Consider the following 13,783-nt stretch of genomic DNA (forward strand, 5'->3'; position numbering starts at 1 on the left):
GATTGAAAACGTGATGTTGTATTGAGCTCTGACACAAAGAGATGCAGAAGCTTAGAGAGAAAGCTGGGACATGAGCCACACCGTGTACAATTTTGAAGAAAAGGGAGCTTAGCCTCCGTAGATACTGGATATCCACTGGATCTTATATGCGGGTTTCACATCGGACTGGATTATGTCATCACTTCATAGAAATAATGTGTTGGCATTCGTGTTATTTGTGCTGTTGGATTGTTACTGGGAAGCGGTGTCCGGGCAGCTCTCCTACTCTATATCAGAGGAAGTGAATTCAGGGTCCTCTGTGGGAAACATAGCCAAGGATCTAAACCTGGGTGTCCATGAGCTGGAGGCTCGCACGTTCCAAATTGTTACAGGATCAAAGAAAAAACATTTTGAGGTAAATCTAAAGACGGGGGTTCTCTTCGTCAGTGATAGAATAGACAGAGAGGAGCTCTGTGCAAAGGCAACGAAATGTATATTAAACGTTGAGGCTGTGATAAATGCTCCATTAAAGCTTTATCGTTTGGACATAAATATTCTAGATGTTAATGACAATTATCCAGTTTTCAGTACTAATTCGCAAAGTATAGAAATAGCTGAAAGCACGTTACCTGGGACTAAATTTCTTGTGTTATCAGCCTATGATGCCGATGTAGAAATAAATGATATCAGTACCTACAAGCTAAGTTCAAATGATCATTTTTCCTTAGCAGTGAACAGAGGAGAAAGAGTGTCTGCTGAACTGGTCCTTCAGAAACCTTTAGACCGAGAAAAACAGGCTGTAATTAGACTCACATTGACTGCTGTAGATGGCGGAACACCTCCAAAAACCGGAACATCGCAGTTAATAATCAGTGTCTTAGATGTTAATGATAACGTTCCGATATTTTCCAAAGCACTTTATAAGACAAGCGTTACTGAAAATGCACCGCTTGGGTCTTCAGTAATAGCAGTAACGGCGACAGACAATGATGAAGGACCAAACGGAGAGATTTCATATTCACTTAGCAGCCAAGATCAAGATCATGTTTTGAAAAATTTTCAAGTTGATGAACAAACAGGATTATTGACAGTTAAAGGAAACATTGACTTTGAACAGCACCCCGCTTTTGAAATCCGCGTGCAGGCCAGTGACAAAGGCTCTCCTCAAATGACATCACAGTGCAAGATACTAATAGAAGTGCTGGATATAAATGACAATGCTCCTGAGATATCTGTAACTACGCTCATTACTACAGTACAGGAGGATGCAAAATTAGGCACGGCAATTGCACTTGTGTCAGTGGTGGATCGAGATGGAGGTAAAAATGGAATAGTTAACTGTGACGTTAGCAATGGCAGTCCGTTTAAATTGGAAGCAAACTATAAAAATTATTACTCGTTGGTCATAGATGGGCAGCTAGATAGAGAGAGTGACTCATATTATAATGTCACCATCACAGCTACAGATGAAGGAATCCCTGCTCTCAGGAGCACAAGAGATTTTACTGTTTACATTTCCGATGTCAATGACAACTGTCCTCGCTTTTCAGACAGCATGCTCAGTGTTTATTTAAAAGAAAACAGTCCAGTTGGAGCTGTTTTAAAAACGTTATCTGCGCTTGATATAGATATTGATCAGAATGCCCACGTGAGCTATTCAATTGCCGAAAGTAAGAGTAATTCGCTTCCACTCTCTACAATGGTAAACGTCAACTCAGAGACTGGAGATATAGTCAGCCTACAGTCTTTTAACTATGAGGAGTTGAAAACGTTTCAGTTTAAAGTTCAGGCCACAGACTCTGGTGTTCCTCCGCTCAGCAGCAACGTGACCGTCAATGTTTTTATTCTGGATGAGAATGACAACAGTCCCACGATTCTAGCTCCTTATTCTGAACACGGCTCCGTTAACAGTGAGAGCATCCCCTACTCTGCTGAAGCGGGATACTTTGTGGCAAAGATCAGGGCTGTGGACGCAGACTCTGGATACAATGCGCTGCTTTCTTACCACCTGTCTGAGCCCAAAGGAAACAACCTGTTCAGGATCGGAACCAGCACCGGGGAAATCAGGACTAAGAGGAGAATGAGCGACAACGACCTGAAAACTCACCCCTTGGTAGTGCTGGTTTCTGATAACGGAGAACCTTCTCTGTCAGCTACTGTGTCTGTTGATGTGGTGGTGGTTGAAAGCACAGCTGACATCCAGACTCAGTTCAGACATGTTCCTATAAAGGAGGACAGCTTCTCTGATCTAAACCTGTACCTGCTGATCGCCATCGTGTCGGTGTCAGTGATCTTTCTGCTGAGTCTCATCAGTTTAATAGCTGTCAGATGCCACAGGACAGACGGCAGTTTCAGCAGGTACAGCCCCCCAATGATCACCACCCACCCTGACGGGAGCTGGTCTTACTCTAAAGCTACTCAGCAGTATGACGTGTGTTTCAGCTCAGACACGCTGAAGAGTGACGTAGTGGTTTTCCCCGCACCGTTTCCACCTGTAGATGGAGAACTGATCAGTATTAACGGAGGAGACACTTTTACCAGGACTCAGACTTTACCAAATAAAGAAAAGGTGAGTCAACACATTTCTTCTCGAGCTTGATATCTATATTGGCTATCCTATCAGGCTCAATGGCCATCACCTAATATTTTCAGCAACGAAAAAGACAATTTACATGAGAATCATATAGTCTCTTTGAAACGAAGGAAAAGTAATTTGCCATTTTAGATTAAAAAACAACTGATCAGCTATGCTCATAAGAGTTTCTCACAACATAATTTTTTTTTATCTGGTTTGATGTATAATTGATGCAGTGAGTGCGAAGACAATCCGAGTTTGTATTCTACTGGTCATTTGTGAAACTGAACATATATGCAGTCAGGTATATATATATATATATATATATACATATATAAACCTGGCTGCAGGTTTGAAAAAAACATTTTTTTTTAGCCCTATCGCGTATCATGCACGTATTTGCAAATGAGTGCATTTTACTGACATCTATCTATTACTATTTTTGCTGTTGTTACATTGCAGATAGTGTCTTTATTTAAAAATTAGGGCACTCTCCGTGGTTCTTAAATGAGAACCAGTTTGCTTAAATGACCGCGTAATAGACATTGCAATGAAGTTTAGATTTCCCACTTTTTAAAACAATTTCTGTCGGGTATGGATCAGATGCAGATATCACTCATGCCGTTTCAGCAGACCCTGCGTCGTGCAGTTATTTGAAATCACCACAAGGCGACATTGTAGACCACGACTTGACAACCTCTGTTTCCGTGTTCGTGCCCCTCCCAGAGACAATTAATACAGCTATGTAACAAAGAGAGTGAAGCGAGTAGTTAGACCGCGACAGCAGCCGTTTTTATCCCATCTCAAACAAAATAAACTCCCTTTCTTCGTCTGGATTGTTTCAAAGGAATTTTTGGATGTGAATACATGCTGCATTTTTGACGGAAGTAATTATGCGTTTACCGACTATCAAATGCTCTGCCTGGATATATTTAATGTTTCTGATACTGGATGATTGCTGGGATGAAGCGACTGGGCAACTATCGTATTCGGTCCCTGAGGAGGTGACCATGGGAGCATTTGTTGGAAATATTGCCAAGGATTTACAAATAAACGTTCAAGACTTGGAGTCCCGTATGTTTAGGATTGTTGCTGGATCTAAGAGAAAATATTTCGAGGTAAATACAAAAACTGGAATTCTCTACGTCAACGAAAGAATCGACAGAGAGGAGCTATGTGCGAAAGCCATGAAATGTACAGTAAATGTGGAAGCAGTGATAACTGAACCACTAAAGCTTTACCGCATAGAAATTAATATCATTGATGTCAACGACAATTTCCCGTATTTCCTTGCAAAATCACAAAGGATAGACATTGCTGAAAGCACACTGCCGGGGATCAAATTCCCACTGCTACAGGCCTACGATGCAGACGTGGGAAAAAATGGCATAAATACTTACAAGCTCAGCTCAAATGAACATTTTTCATTAGCCATAAGTAAATCGGTAGAGAGTATTTCCACAGAATTATTGTTACAAAAAGCTTTGGACAGAGAAAAGGAGCCGTTGATTACGCTTATTCTAACAGCCTTAGACGATGGAAATCCACCAAAGTCTGGGACCTCAGATATCATAATCAATGTTTTAGACAATAATGATAACACTCCAGTGTTTGCAAAGTCATTGTACAAAACTCGTATCTCTGAAAATGTGCCAATCGGCACCACTCTGTTGACTTTAAATGCGACAGACGCAGACGAGGGAGCAAACAAAGAAATCGTATATACACTGAGCACGAAGGAGCAGGACCACGTATTGCAAATTTTCAAACTTGACCCAAGCACTGGCGTTTTGACAGTTGAACGAAATGTGGATTTTGAAGAACACCCAGCTTTTGAGATTCGTGCACAAGCCAGTGACAAAGGGCAGCCACCGATGTCTACTCATTGTAAGGTTCTTGTAGAAGTGGTGGACCTAAACGATAATTCCCCTCAAATAACGGTGACGTCACTACTAAATACAGTAAAGGAGGATGCTAAAGTAGGTACAGCCGTAGCACTTGTTTCAGTTTTGGACAAAGATGGTGGTAAAAATGGAGAAGTGCATTGTACAATAGATGATGATGCTCCTTTTAAATTGGAAACCAACTATAAGAACTATTATTCAATGTTAGTTGACGGTCCCCTGGACCGTGAGAGCATATCTAGTCATAATGTCACCATAACAGCAACTGATAGTGGTAACCCCTCACTCTCCAGCACAAGTATTATTACTATTCATATTTCCGATATCAATGATAATGTACCCCACTTCTCATCACCAGACATTAATATTTATGTAAAAGAAAACAGCCAAGTTGGAACAGATCTTAAAACTGTTTCAGCAGTTGATGCAGACATCCATGAAAATGGGAAGGTGACCTATTCATTTTTAAAAAGCAACAAAAACTCATTACCCTTATCTACAATGATAAACATCAACTCAGAGACTGGAAATATAGTCAGTCTGCAGTCTTTTAACTTTGAGGAGTTGAAAACGTTTCAGTTTAAAGTTCAGGCCACAGACTCTGGTGTTCCTCCACTCAGCAGCAACGTGACCATCAACGTTTTTATTCTGGATGAGAACGACAACAGTCCCACGATTCTAGCTCCTTATTCTGAGCACGGCTCCGTAAACAGTGAGAGCATCCCCTACTCTGCTGAAGCGGGATACTTTGTGGCAAAGATCAGGGCTGTGGACGCAGACTCTGGATACAATGCGCTGCTTTCTTACCACCTGTCTGAGCCCAAAGGAAACAACCTGTTCAGGATCGGAACCAGCACCGGGGAAATCAGGACTAAGAGGAGAATGAGCGACAATGATCTGAAAACTCACCCCTTGGTGGTGCTGGTTTCTGATAACGGAGAACCTTCTCTGTCAGCTACTATGTCTGTTGATGTGGTGGTGGTTGAAAGCACAGCTGACATCCAGACTCAGTTCAGACATGTTCCTATAAAGGAGGACAGCTTCTCTGATCTGAACCTGTATCTGCTGATCGCCATCGTGTCGGTGTCAGTGATCTTTCTGCTGAGTCTCATAAGTTTAATAGCTGTCAGATGCCACAGGACAGACGGCAGTTTCAGCAGGTACAGCGCCCCAATGATCACCACCCACCCTGACGGGAGCTGGTCTTACTCTAAAGCTACTCAGCAGTATGACGTGTGTTTCAGCTCAGACACACTGAAGAGTGACGTAGTGGTTTTCCCCGCACCGTTTCCACCTGGAGATGGAGAACTGATCAGTATTAACGGAGGAGACACTTTTACCAGAACTCAGACTTTACCTAATAAAGAAAAGGTGAGTCAATAGCTTGGTTATTTATTATTGGCACTGTATACAGTATACTGGGGATTTGAGAAGAAATATGGCACATGTGTTTGTCTAATTTTGCAGAGCTTTCAAACAGATAAAACAGATTTAAACCAGTCTCGTCAGCTGGAGTATCAAGAAAAATGGGTCAGGTTAATGTAAACTGTTACTAATGTATCTATTTTTTAATTGGTTTCAGTTGTTTTACATATTTCTCATGGCAGTCATGCTGATTGAATGATCAGGTCACTGTCCATGGTGCTGATTAGAAGTTTCTATATTTCTTTCTTGAAATCCTATGGTCATGATTTTACCATATAAGATATATTTTGTTAACTTATCAAGTTTTGTCAAAACAGAGTTAATGTGAACTTTCAGTTATTTTTTTTAATTTCATAAACTAACTTCCGAAAGAGGAAGATTTAAAAACAGGCAGGTTTAGGAAAACTGGAATACTTTGTGACTGCCCAATGTTAAAATGATACAGTGTGTAATGGAGTTTTTATTTAGGGCCATCCCAAAATGGTAAAGTGCCACATGTGTGCATATGTAAGTGATTAAATAATTGAAATTTGTTCATACAGGCCGAAATCAGACCAAATTTACCGCTTCGAAGTTCCACGGCAAAGAACAGAAATTTTGTTTATATGTGTCCTGATTAGAAAATATAGAAAACAATTACATTTAGTCTAAAGGGAATAAAAAGATAAATTAAATCTTCATATGATACTGTGTGTACTGTTTATTGTTTCCACTTTTTTTTAACTGCAAGACTAAGAACTGAAATAGAAAAATGTTTTTTAAAAGAACAATAAACTATTGGTTGAGTGTTATGAGGTTGTAATTATAAACTTTTACTTTTAAATCTGGATTAAATTTTTAAGGAATATTTCTTTGGTGAACCTTGCACGATGTTTTTAATATTCAGTGCAGTTGTTACAAATGTCCACATGGGGACATTGTAGACCATCACATTTTCTGTTGTGTCGAAGGACTCCTCCCATATTCAGAGGATGATGTTTCTCAGTCGTTTATAACAAAGAGACTGAGAAGGTGAAAGAGAACGACGTGGAGCTGATTTTTGTGTTGGAGTTTAAATCTACGTCCTTTATTTCTCAAAAAGCTTTAATCCTTTATCGTGTTACTTTATCGAAGGAAGTTGTTCATGTGAATTGTGTATGGAATTATGAAATTACCGAGCAGATTGAGCTCTGTGTGGATATGTGTGGTCATCGTGCTGCTGGATTATCATTGGGAAACGGTTTTAGCACAGGTCTCTTACTCCGTCTCAGAAGAGGTGAATCTGGGGACTGTTGTCGGAAATATCGCCAAAGACCTGAACCTAAATGTCCAAGATTTGGAATCGCGCATGTTCCAGATCGTTGATGGATCAAAGAGGAAATATTTCGAGGTAAATCTAAAGACTGGTGTGCTCTACGTGAATGAAAGAATAGATCGAGAGGAACTCTGTGGTAGTGAACCAAAATGTTCACTTACTGCAGAAGCTGTAATTAATAATCCACTGAAACTGTACCGTATTGAAATTATCATTTTAGATGTAAATGATAATTCCCCTTTATTTCTCAGCAAGTCACAGGTACTGAACATTACTGAAAACACAGCAGTAGGGACAACATTTCCACTGCATCCAGCTCAAGATGCAGACGTTGGCAAAAATACTGTAAACACCTATAGCCTTAGTCAGAATGAGCATTTCTCTCTGGAAACGAATAAAGGAGAAAGTGTAACTCCCGAATTGGTGCTTCAGAAGGTTTTAGACAGAGAAAAGAAACCTGTGATTCAACTCACACTGACTGCAATAGATGGAGGAACACCTGCTAAATCTGGCACTATGTCTATAACCGTAAACGTGCTTGACATTAATGACAACGCTCCGGTCTTCAATCAAACTCTATACAAAGCCAGTGTGTATGAAAATGTTAGGATAGGTACATCAATAATAACTTTATATGCTAATGACTTAGATGCTGGTAAAAATGGAGAGATAACATATTCATTCAGTGAAGTGGGTCGAGGGAAAAAAACTGATATATTTGATGTAGATGAAAAAACAGGAACTGTAACAAATACGAAGAATATAGATTTCGAAAAGAACAATGCTTTTGAGATTAGAGTACAGGCCAGTGATGGAGCAGTTTTCCCGATGACTTCGAATGCAAAACTGTTGATTGAAGTTTTAGATGTAAATGACAATGCACCTGAAATTACAGTTACATCTCTGTTAAACACTGTGAAAGAGGATGCGTCCATTGGCACAGCTATTGCTCTTGTTTCGGTGTTTGATAAAGATGGAGGTAAAAATGGGATGGTGAGCTGTAAAATCACCAATGATGTCCCCTTCAAATTAGAATCTAATTATAAAAATTACTATTCGTTGATTGTGGACGGTCCTCTTGACCGAGAGAGTGCGCCTCAATACAATATAAGCATCACTGCAACAGATGAGGGCAGTCCACCTCTGTCCAGCACGAGCATCATTCATGTACACGTCTCTGATATAAATGATAACAAACCTCATTTCACAGAAGACACAATCAATGTCTTCATGAAAGAAAACAGTCCAATACAAACTGTTGTAAAAATAGTGTCAGCAGTTGATACAGATAGCGATAGAAATGGTCACGTGAGGTATTCATTCTTACATGATAACAGTAAATCGCTTCCACTCTCTACAATGGTAAACATCAACTCAGAGACAGGAGAAATAGTCACTCTGCAGTCTTTTAACTATGAGGAGTTCAAAACGTTTCAGTTTAAAGTTCAGGCCACAGACTCTGGTGTTCCTCCGCTCAGCAGCAACGTGACCATCAACGTTTTTATTCTCGATGAGAACGACAACAGTCCCACGATTCTAGCTCCTTATTCTGAGCACGGCTCCGTTAACAGTGAGAGCATCCCCTACTCTGCTGAAGCGGGATACTTCGTGGCAAAGATCAGGGCTGTGGACGCAGACTCTGGATACAATGCGCTGCTTTCTTACCACCTGTCTGAGCCCAAAGGAAACAACCTGTTTAGGATCGGAACCAGCACCGGGGAAATCAGGACTAAGAGGAGAATGAGCGACAATGACCTGAAAACTCACCCCTTGGTGGTGCTGGTTTCTGATAACGGAGAACCTTCTCTGTCAGCTACTGTGTCTGTTGATGTGGTGGTGGTTGAAAGCACAGCTGACATCCAGACTCAGTTCAGACATGTCCCTATAAAGGAGGACAGCTTCTCTGATCTGAACCTGTATCTGCTGATCGCCATCGTGTCGGTGTCAGTGATCTTTCTGCTGAGTCTCATCAGTTTAATAGCTGTCAGATGTCACAGGACAGACGGCAGTTTCAGCAGGTACAGCGCCCCAATGATCACCACCCACCCCGATGGGAGCTGGTCTTACTCTAAAGCTACTCAGCAGTATGACGTGTGTTTCAGCTCAGACACACTGAAGAGTGACGTAGTGGTTTTCCCCGCACCGTTTCCACCTGTAGATGGAGAACTGATCAGTATTAACGGAGGAGACACTTTTACCAGAACTCAGACTTTACCAAATAAAGAAAAGGTAAGAGCGGTCATACATGACTGAAAGTTAACACCCTGAGAACTATATGATACAGTGTATTGATTTCTTTTTGGTGGGCTTTCTGTTATAGTTAAAAGGAAATTCATATCCGAGCTCACTTATGTGGGTTCAGGTGATCTTAACTGTTGCCTGCTGCATTTTATGCATTAATTCATTTCTTGATGGTTTGTATGACTGTCCGATGTGAATCCAAATGCATCTGCAGATTTGAGTCACTGTCTTCCGTTCTGATCGCACGTTTTTAAAAGATTCTGTTGCAATCCTGAACTTGATATTGTACAGTATTTGTTACAATCTTTAATCCTATAATGAAAATAATATATATATATATATATATATATATATATATATATATATATATATATCCACATGGTTACAATATGTTCAGAAAGATGCAGATTGTGAAAAGATTCAAAAATCCTTTAAAGGTTGTAGCAATTCAGTCGTTCAGCAAACATGTATATATAGGACATTCGAACAGAAATCCTAAAATTTATCAGAAGTGATATGATATCGAGCTGTTATATGTTCATGGATTAAGAATTGAGGTTTTTGTTTTTCCTGTTCAAAATGAATATATCTATAATCTTGAACAGAGGTTTGTCAATATATGGTCCACTTAAAACAGAAGAAAACAAGACCTACTTTTACAAATCGGAATATATCTTCATAAGGCTATGTGTCAAATGTGTATTAGGATTTAAAAAATGTTTAACTATTAAAGCAGTTATTGTTTCCTTTCATTCTCTGATAATTTAAAGAAAAATATGATTTGCTGGGAGAAAAAAATTGATCAAAATTGTTGCATGACATGAAGACTCGCGAAGACAACATATTTCTTAAGGATCAGGGAAGATAGGCCTACTTTAAGGTAGATACATGTAAACATTATTTGTATGTGTGATTATGACTGTAGTTCTTGCAAGTGTCCACGCGGGGACAATGTAGACCATCACATCTGAACTTCCTTTATGATGTTTGCGGGCTCCTCCCAGATTCAGAGGATGATGATGTTTCTCGTATGGTTTAAACAAAGAGACGGAGAGGGTGAAAGAAAAGAACGTGAGGGCGATTTTTGGATGGCAAAGGACATATCTCACTTCTGTTTCTAGAAAAGACCTCCTATTTTGTGACGCTACGGAACAAATTTAGCGTATGGAATTATGCATCTTTTGGGCAGATCGAGCTCTTTGTGGATTTATCTTTTCATTATTCTGCTGGATTGTTGTTGGGAAACGGTTTTGGGACAGCTGTCATACTCCGTCTCAGAAGAGGTGAATCTGGGGACTGTTGTCGGGAATATCGCCAAAGATCTGAACATCAACATCCAAGACCTGGAATCCCGTATGTTTCAGGTCGTTGCTGGATCAAAGAGGAAATATTTCGAGGTAAATCTGAAGACTGGCGTCCTCTACGTGAATGAAAGAATAGATCGAGAGGAACTCTGCGCTGGTGAACCAAAATGTTCACTTACTGTAGAAGCTGTTATTAATAATCCACTGAAACTGTACCGTATTGAAATTATCATTTTAGATGTAAATGATAATTCCCCAATTTTTCTTAGCATGTCTCAGATGATCAACATTAGCGAAAATACATCAGCAGGGAAAAAAATTCCACTGCACCAGGCCCACGACACAGACGTTGGAAAAAATACAGTAAATGCTTACAAGCTTAGTCAAAATGAATACTTCTCTCTCGAAACACACAAAGGTGACAGTCTAACTCCCGAACTAGTGCTTCGAAAGGCTTTAGATAGAGAAAAACAATCTGTGATTCGACTCACACTGACTGCTATTGATGGAGGAACACTTGCTAAATCTGGCACTATGGCTATAATAGTAAATGTGTTAGACATAAATGACAATGCTCCTGTATTCACTCAAACGCTTTATAAAGCCAGAGTGCATGAGAATGTTAAGTTGGGCACATCCATAATAACATTAAATGCTTCTGATTCAGACGAAGGCCCCAATGGACAGGTGAAATATTCATTCGGTGAAGTGGGTCGAGGGAAACAAACAGATGTTTTTGCTATAGATGAAAAAACAGGAACTGTAACAAATACGAAGAATATTGACTTTGAAGAGAACAATGCTTTTGAGATTAGAGTTCAGGCCACTGATGGAGCTCTCTCACCAATGACTTCACATGCAAAACTGTTGATTGAAGTTTTAGATGTTAATGACAATCCACCTGAAATTACAGTTACATCTCTGTTAAACACTGTGAAAGAGGATGCGTCCATTGGCACAGCTATTGCTCTTGTTTCAGTGTTTGATAAAGATGGAGGTAAAAATGGGATGGTGAGCTGTAAAATCTCCAATGATGTCCCCTTCAAATTAGAATCGAATTATAAAAATTACTATTCGTTGGTTGTGGACGGTCCTCTTGACCGAGAGAGTGCGCCTCAATACGATATAAGCATCACTGCAACAGATGAGGGCAGTCCACCTCTGTCCAGCACGAGCATCATTCATGTACACGTCTCTGATGTAAATGATAACAAACCTCGTTTCTCAGAAGACACAATCAATGTCTTCATGAAGGAAAACAGTCCAATAGGAACTGTTATAAAAACAGTGTCAGCAGTTGATGCAGACAGCGATAGAAATGGTCACGTGAGCTATTCATTTTTACAAGATGACAGTAAATCGCTTCCACTCTCTACAATGATAAACATCAACTCAGAGACTGGAGATATAGTCAGTCTGCAGTCTTTTAACTTTGAGGAGTTAAAAACGTTTCAGTTTAAAGTTCAGGCCACAGACTCTGGTGTTCCTCCGCTCAGCAGCAACGTGACCGTCAACGTTTTTATTCTGGATGAGAATGACAACAGTCCCACGATTCTAACTCCTTATTCTGAGCACGGCTCCGTTAACAGTGAGAGCATCCCCTACTCTGCTGAAGCGGGATACTTTGTGGCAAAGATCAGGGCTGTGGACGCAGACTCTGGATACAATGCGCTGCTTTCTTACCACCTGTCTGAGCCCAAAGGAAACAACCTGTTCAGGATCGGAACCAGCACCGGGGAAATCAGGACTAAGAGGAGAATGAGCGACAATGACCTGAAAACTCACCCCTTGGTGGTGCTGGTTTCTGATAACGGAGAACCTTCTCTGTCAGCTACTGTGTCTGTTGATGTGGTGGTGGTTGAAAGCACAGCTGACATCCAGACTCAGTTCAGACATGTCCCTATAAAGGAGGACAGCTTCTCTGATCTGAACCTGTATCTGCTGATCGCCATTGTGTCGGTGTCAGTGATCTTTCTGCTGAGTCTCATCAGTTTAATAGCTGTCAGATGCCACAGGACAGACGGCAGTTTCAGCAGGTACAGCGCCCCAATGATCACCACCCACCCTGACGGGAGCTGGTCTTACTCTAAAGCTACTCAGCAGTATGACGTGTGTTTCAGCTCAGACACACTGAAGAGTGACGTAGTGGTTTTCCCCGCACCGTTTCCACCTGTAGATGGAGAACTGATCAGTATTAACGGAGGAGACACTTTTACCAGAACCCAGACTTTACCTAATAAAGAAAAGGTAAGGAGGCAGTTGAATTGATCATTCCTTCCCGGCATACTTCATATTTTGAAGTATTTATTCAATGATGTATTTTAATTTGTGTTCAATGCAAAAATCATTTTAGTTTTGCAGCTTACAAGAGATTTTGGTGAGGTGTTTATGTCAACTCCCCCTTTGACTGAAGTAATATTAATTATAACTATTCCGGGATACAGAGTAATTTGCCAAATATTTTATGCCATAACCTGTTTTTCTTTGTCTGGTCCAATTTCGTCACTACTTATGAGCATGTGTGAGTCGCTCTCCGTGGTTCTGAACTCAACTTCAAGACCATTTTTTGTTTTCTTTAACCATAACAAAGCTGCATTTAAGTAAGCAGTGTTTATGAAAACATTTAAGAACGGTCAAAATATGGTAAATCTTTTTATTTTTTATTCTTTAGTTAATCCTCTAAAAATGTCATATATAACCTCTATAGATACCTTTTTCATTTGCTAAAAAATCCTCCTATATTTACGGGACTCCTATTTATGTATGAGCTTTTTGTCTCTTTTTTTCTTCAAATAAGAGTTATTCTTTAGGATATTCCAGTAATAGAATGTAAATTCTAAAGTTGAACGAATATTCACATAGGCCTATAGGCATGTTCTCAATTTCTGGCGTCGTAATTTGTAGTCTCTTCATTTCAAGTAACACTTACAATTTACAGTTTATTAGTTTATATTATTATTATTATTAATGACGAGGCATGAGTTACTCTTAAAAAAGGCCACATGAGGACACTGTAGACCATCGCATTTGGACCTTCTGTTTCGTGGCTCTGGGCTCCTCC

At 40.1% G+C, this 13,783-nt stretch overlaps 5 protein-coding genes across 20 annotated transcripts in view; all 5 read left to right on the forward strand.

Annotated features, from left to right (window-relative positions):
* LOC142397747 (protocadherin alpha-C2-like) overlaps positions 1–13,783 on the forward strand; it is a 192,766-nt gene that overhangs the window by 101,145 nt on the left and 77,838 nt on the right. The window lies entirely within an intron of this gene.
* Positions 57–2,578, forward strand: LOC142398097 (protocadherin alpha-8-like). Its single transcript, XM_075482077.1, has one exon. It carries the CDS (start codon positions 173–175, stop codon positions 2,576–2,578), a length of 2,406 nt encoding a protein of 801 aa, XP_075338192.1. The 5' UTR covers positions 57–172.
* LOC142398098 (protocadherin alpha-8-like) lies at positions 3,382–5,841 on the forward strand. Its single transcript, XM_075482079.1, has one exon. It carries the CDS (start codon positions 3,448–3,450, stop codon positions 5,839–5,841), a length of 2,394 nt encoding a protein of 797 aa, XP_075338194.1. The 5' UTR covers positions 3,382–3,447.
* On the forward strand, positions 6,906–9,430 carry LOC142398099 (protocadherin alpha-8-like). Its single transcript, XM_075482080.1, has one exon. The coding sequence runs from the start codon at positions 7,028–7,030 to the stop codon at positions 9,428–9,430; it is 2,403 nt and encodes an 800-aa protein (XP_075338195.1). The 5' UTR covers positions 6,906–7,027.
* LOC142397304 (protocadherin alpha-8-like) lies at positions 10,345–13,350 on the forward strand. Its single transcript, XM_075480649.1, has one exon. The coding sequence runs from the start codon at positions 10,591–10,593 to the stop codon at positions 12,988–12,990; it is 2,400 nt and encodes a 799-aa protein (XP_075336764.1). The 5' UTR covers positions 10,345–10,590; the 3' UTR covers positions 12,991–13,350.

Source organism: Odontesthes bonariensis, chromosome 13 (genome assembly GCF_027942865.1).
Source record: "Odontesthes bonariensis isolate fOdoBon6 chromosome 13, fOdoBon6.hap1, whole genome shotgun sequence".
Lineage (NCBI taxonomy): Eukaryota > Metazoa > Chordata > Actinopteri > Atheriniformes > Atherinopsidae > Odontesthes > Odontesthes bonariensis.

Bases quoted from the DNA above. Each gene is read 5' to 3' on its own strand.
- LOC142398097 (XM_075482077.1), top strand. From the start codon at position 173: ATGTCATCACTTCATAGAAATAATGTGTTGGCATTCGTGTTATTTGTG.
- LOC142397304 (XM_075480649.1), top strand. From the start codon at position 10,591: ATGCATCTTTTGGGCAGATCGAGCTCTTTGTGGATTTATCTTTTCATT.
- LOC142398099 (XM_075482080.1), top strand. From the start codon at position 7,028: ATGAAATTACCGAGCAGATTGAGCTCTGTGTGGATATGTGTGGTCATC.
- LOC142398098 (XM_075482079.1), top strand. From the start codon at position 3,448: ATGCGTTTACCGACTATCAAATGCTCTGCCTGGATATATTTAATGTTT.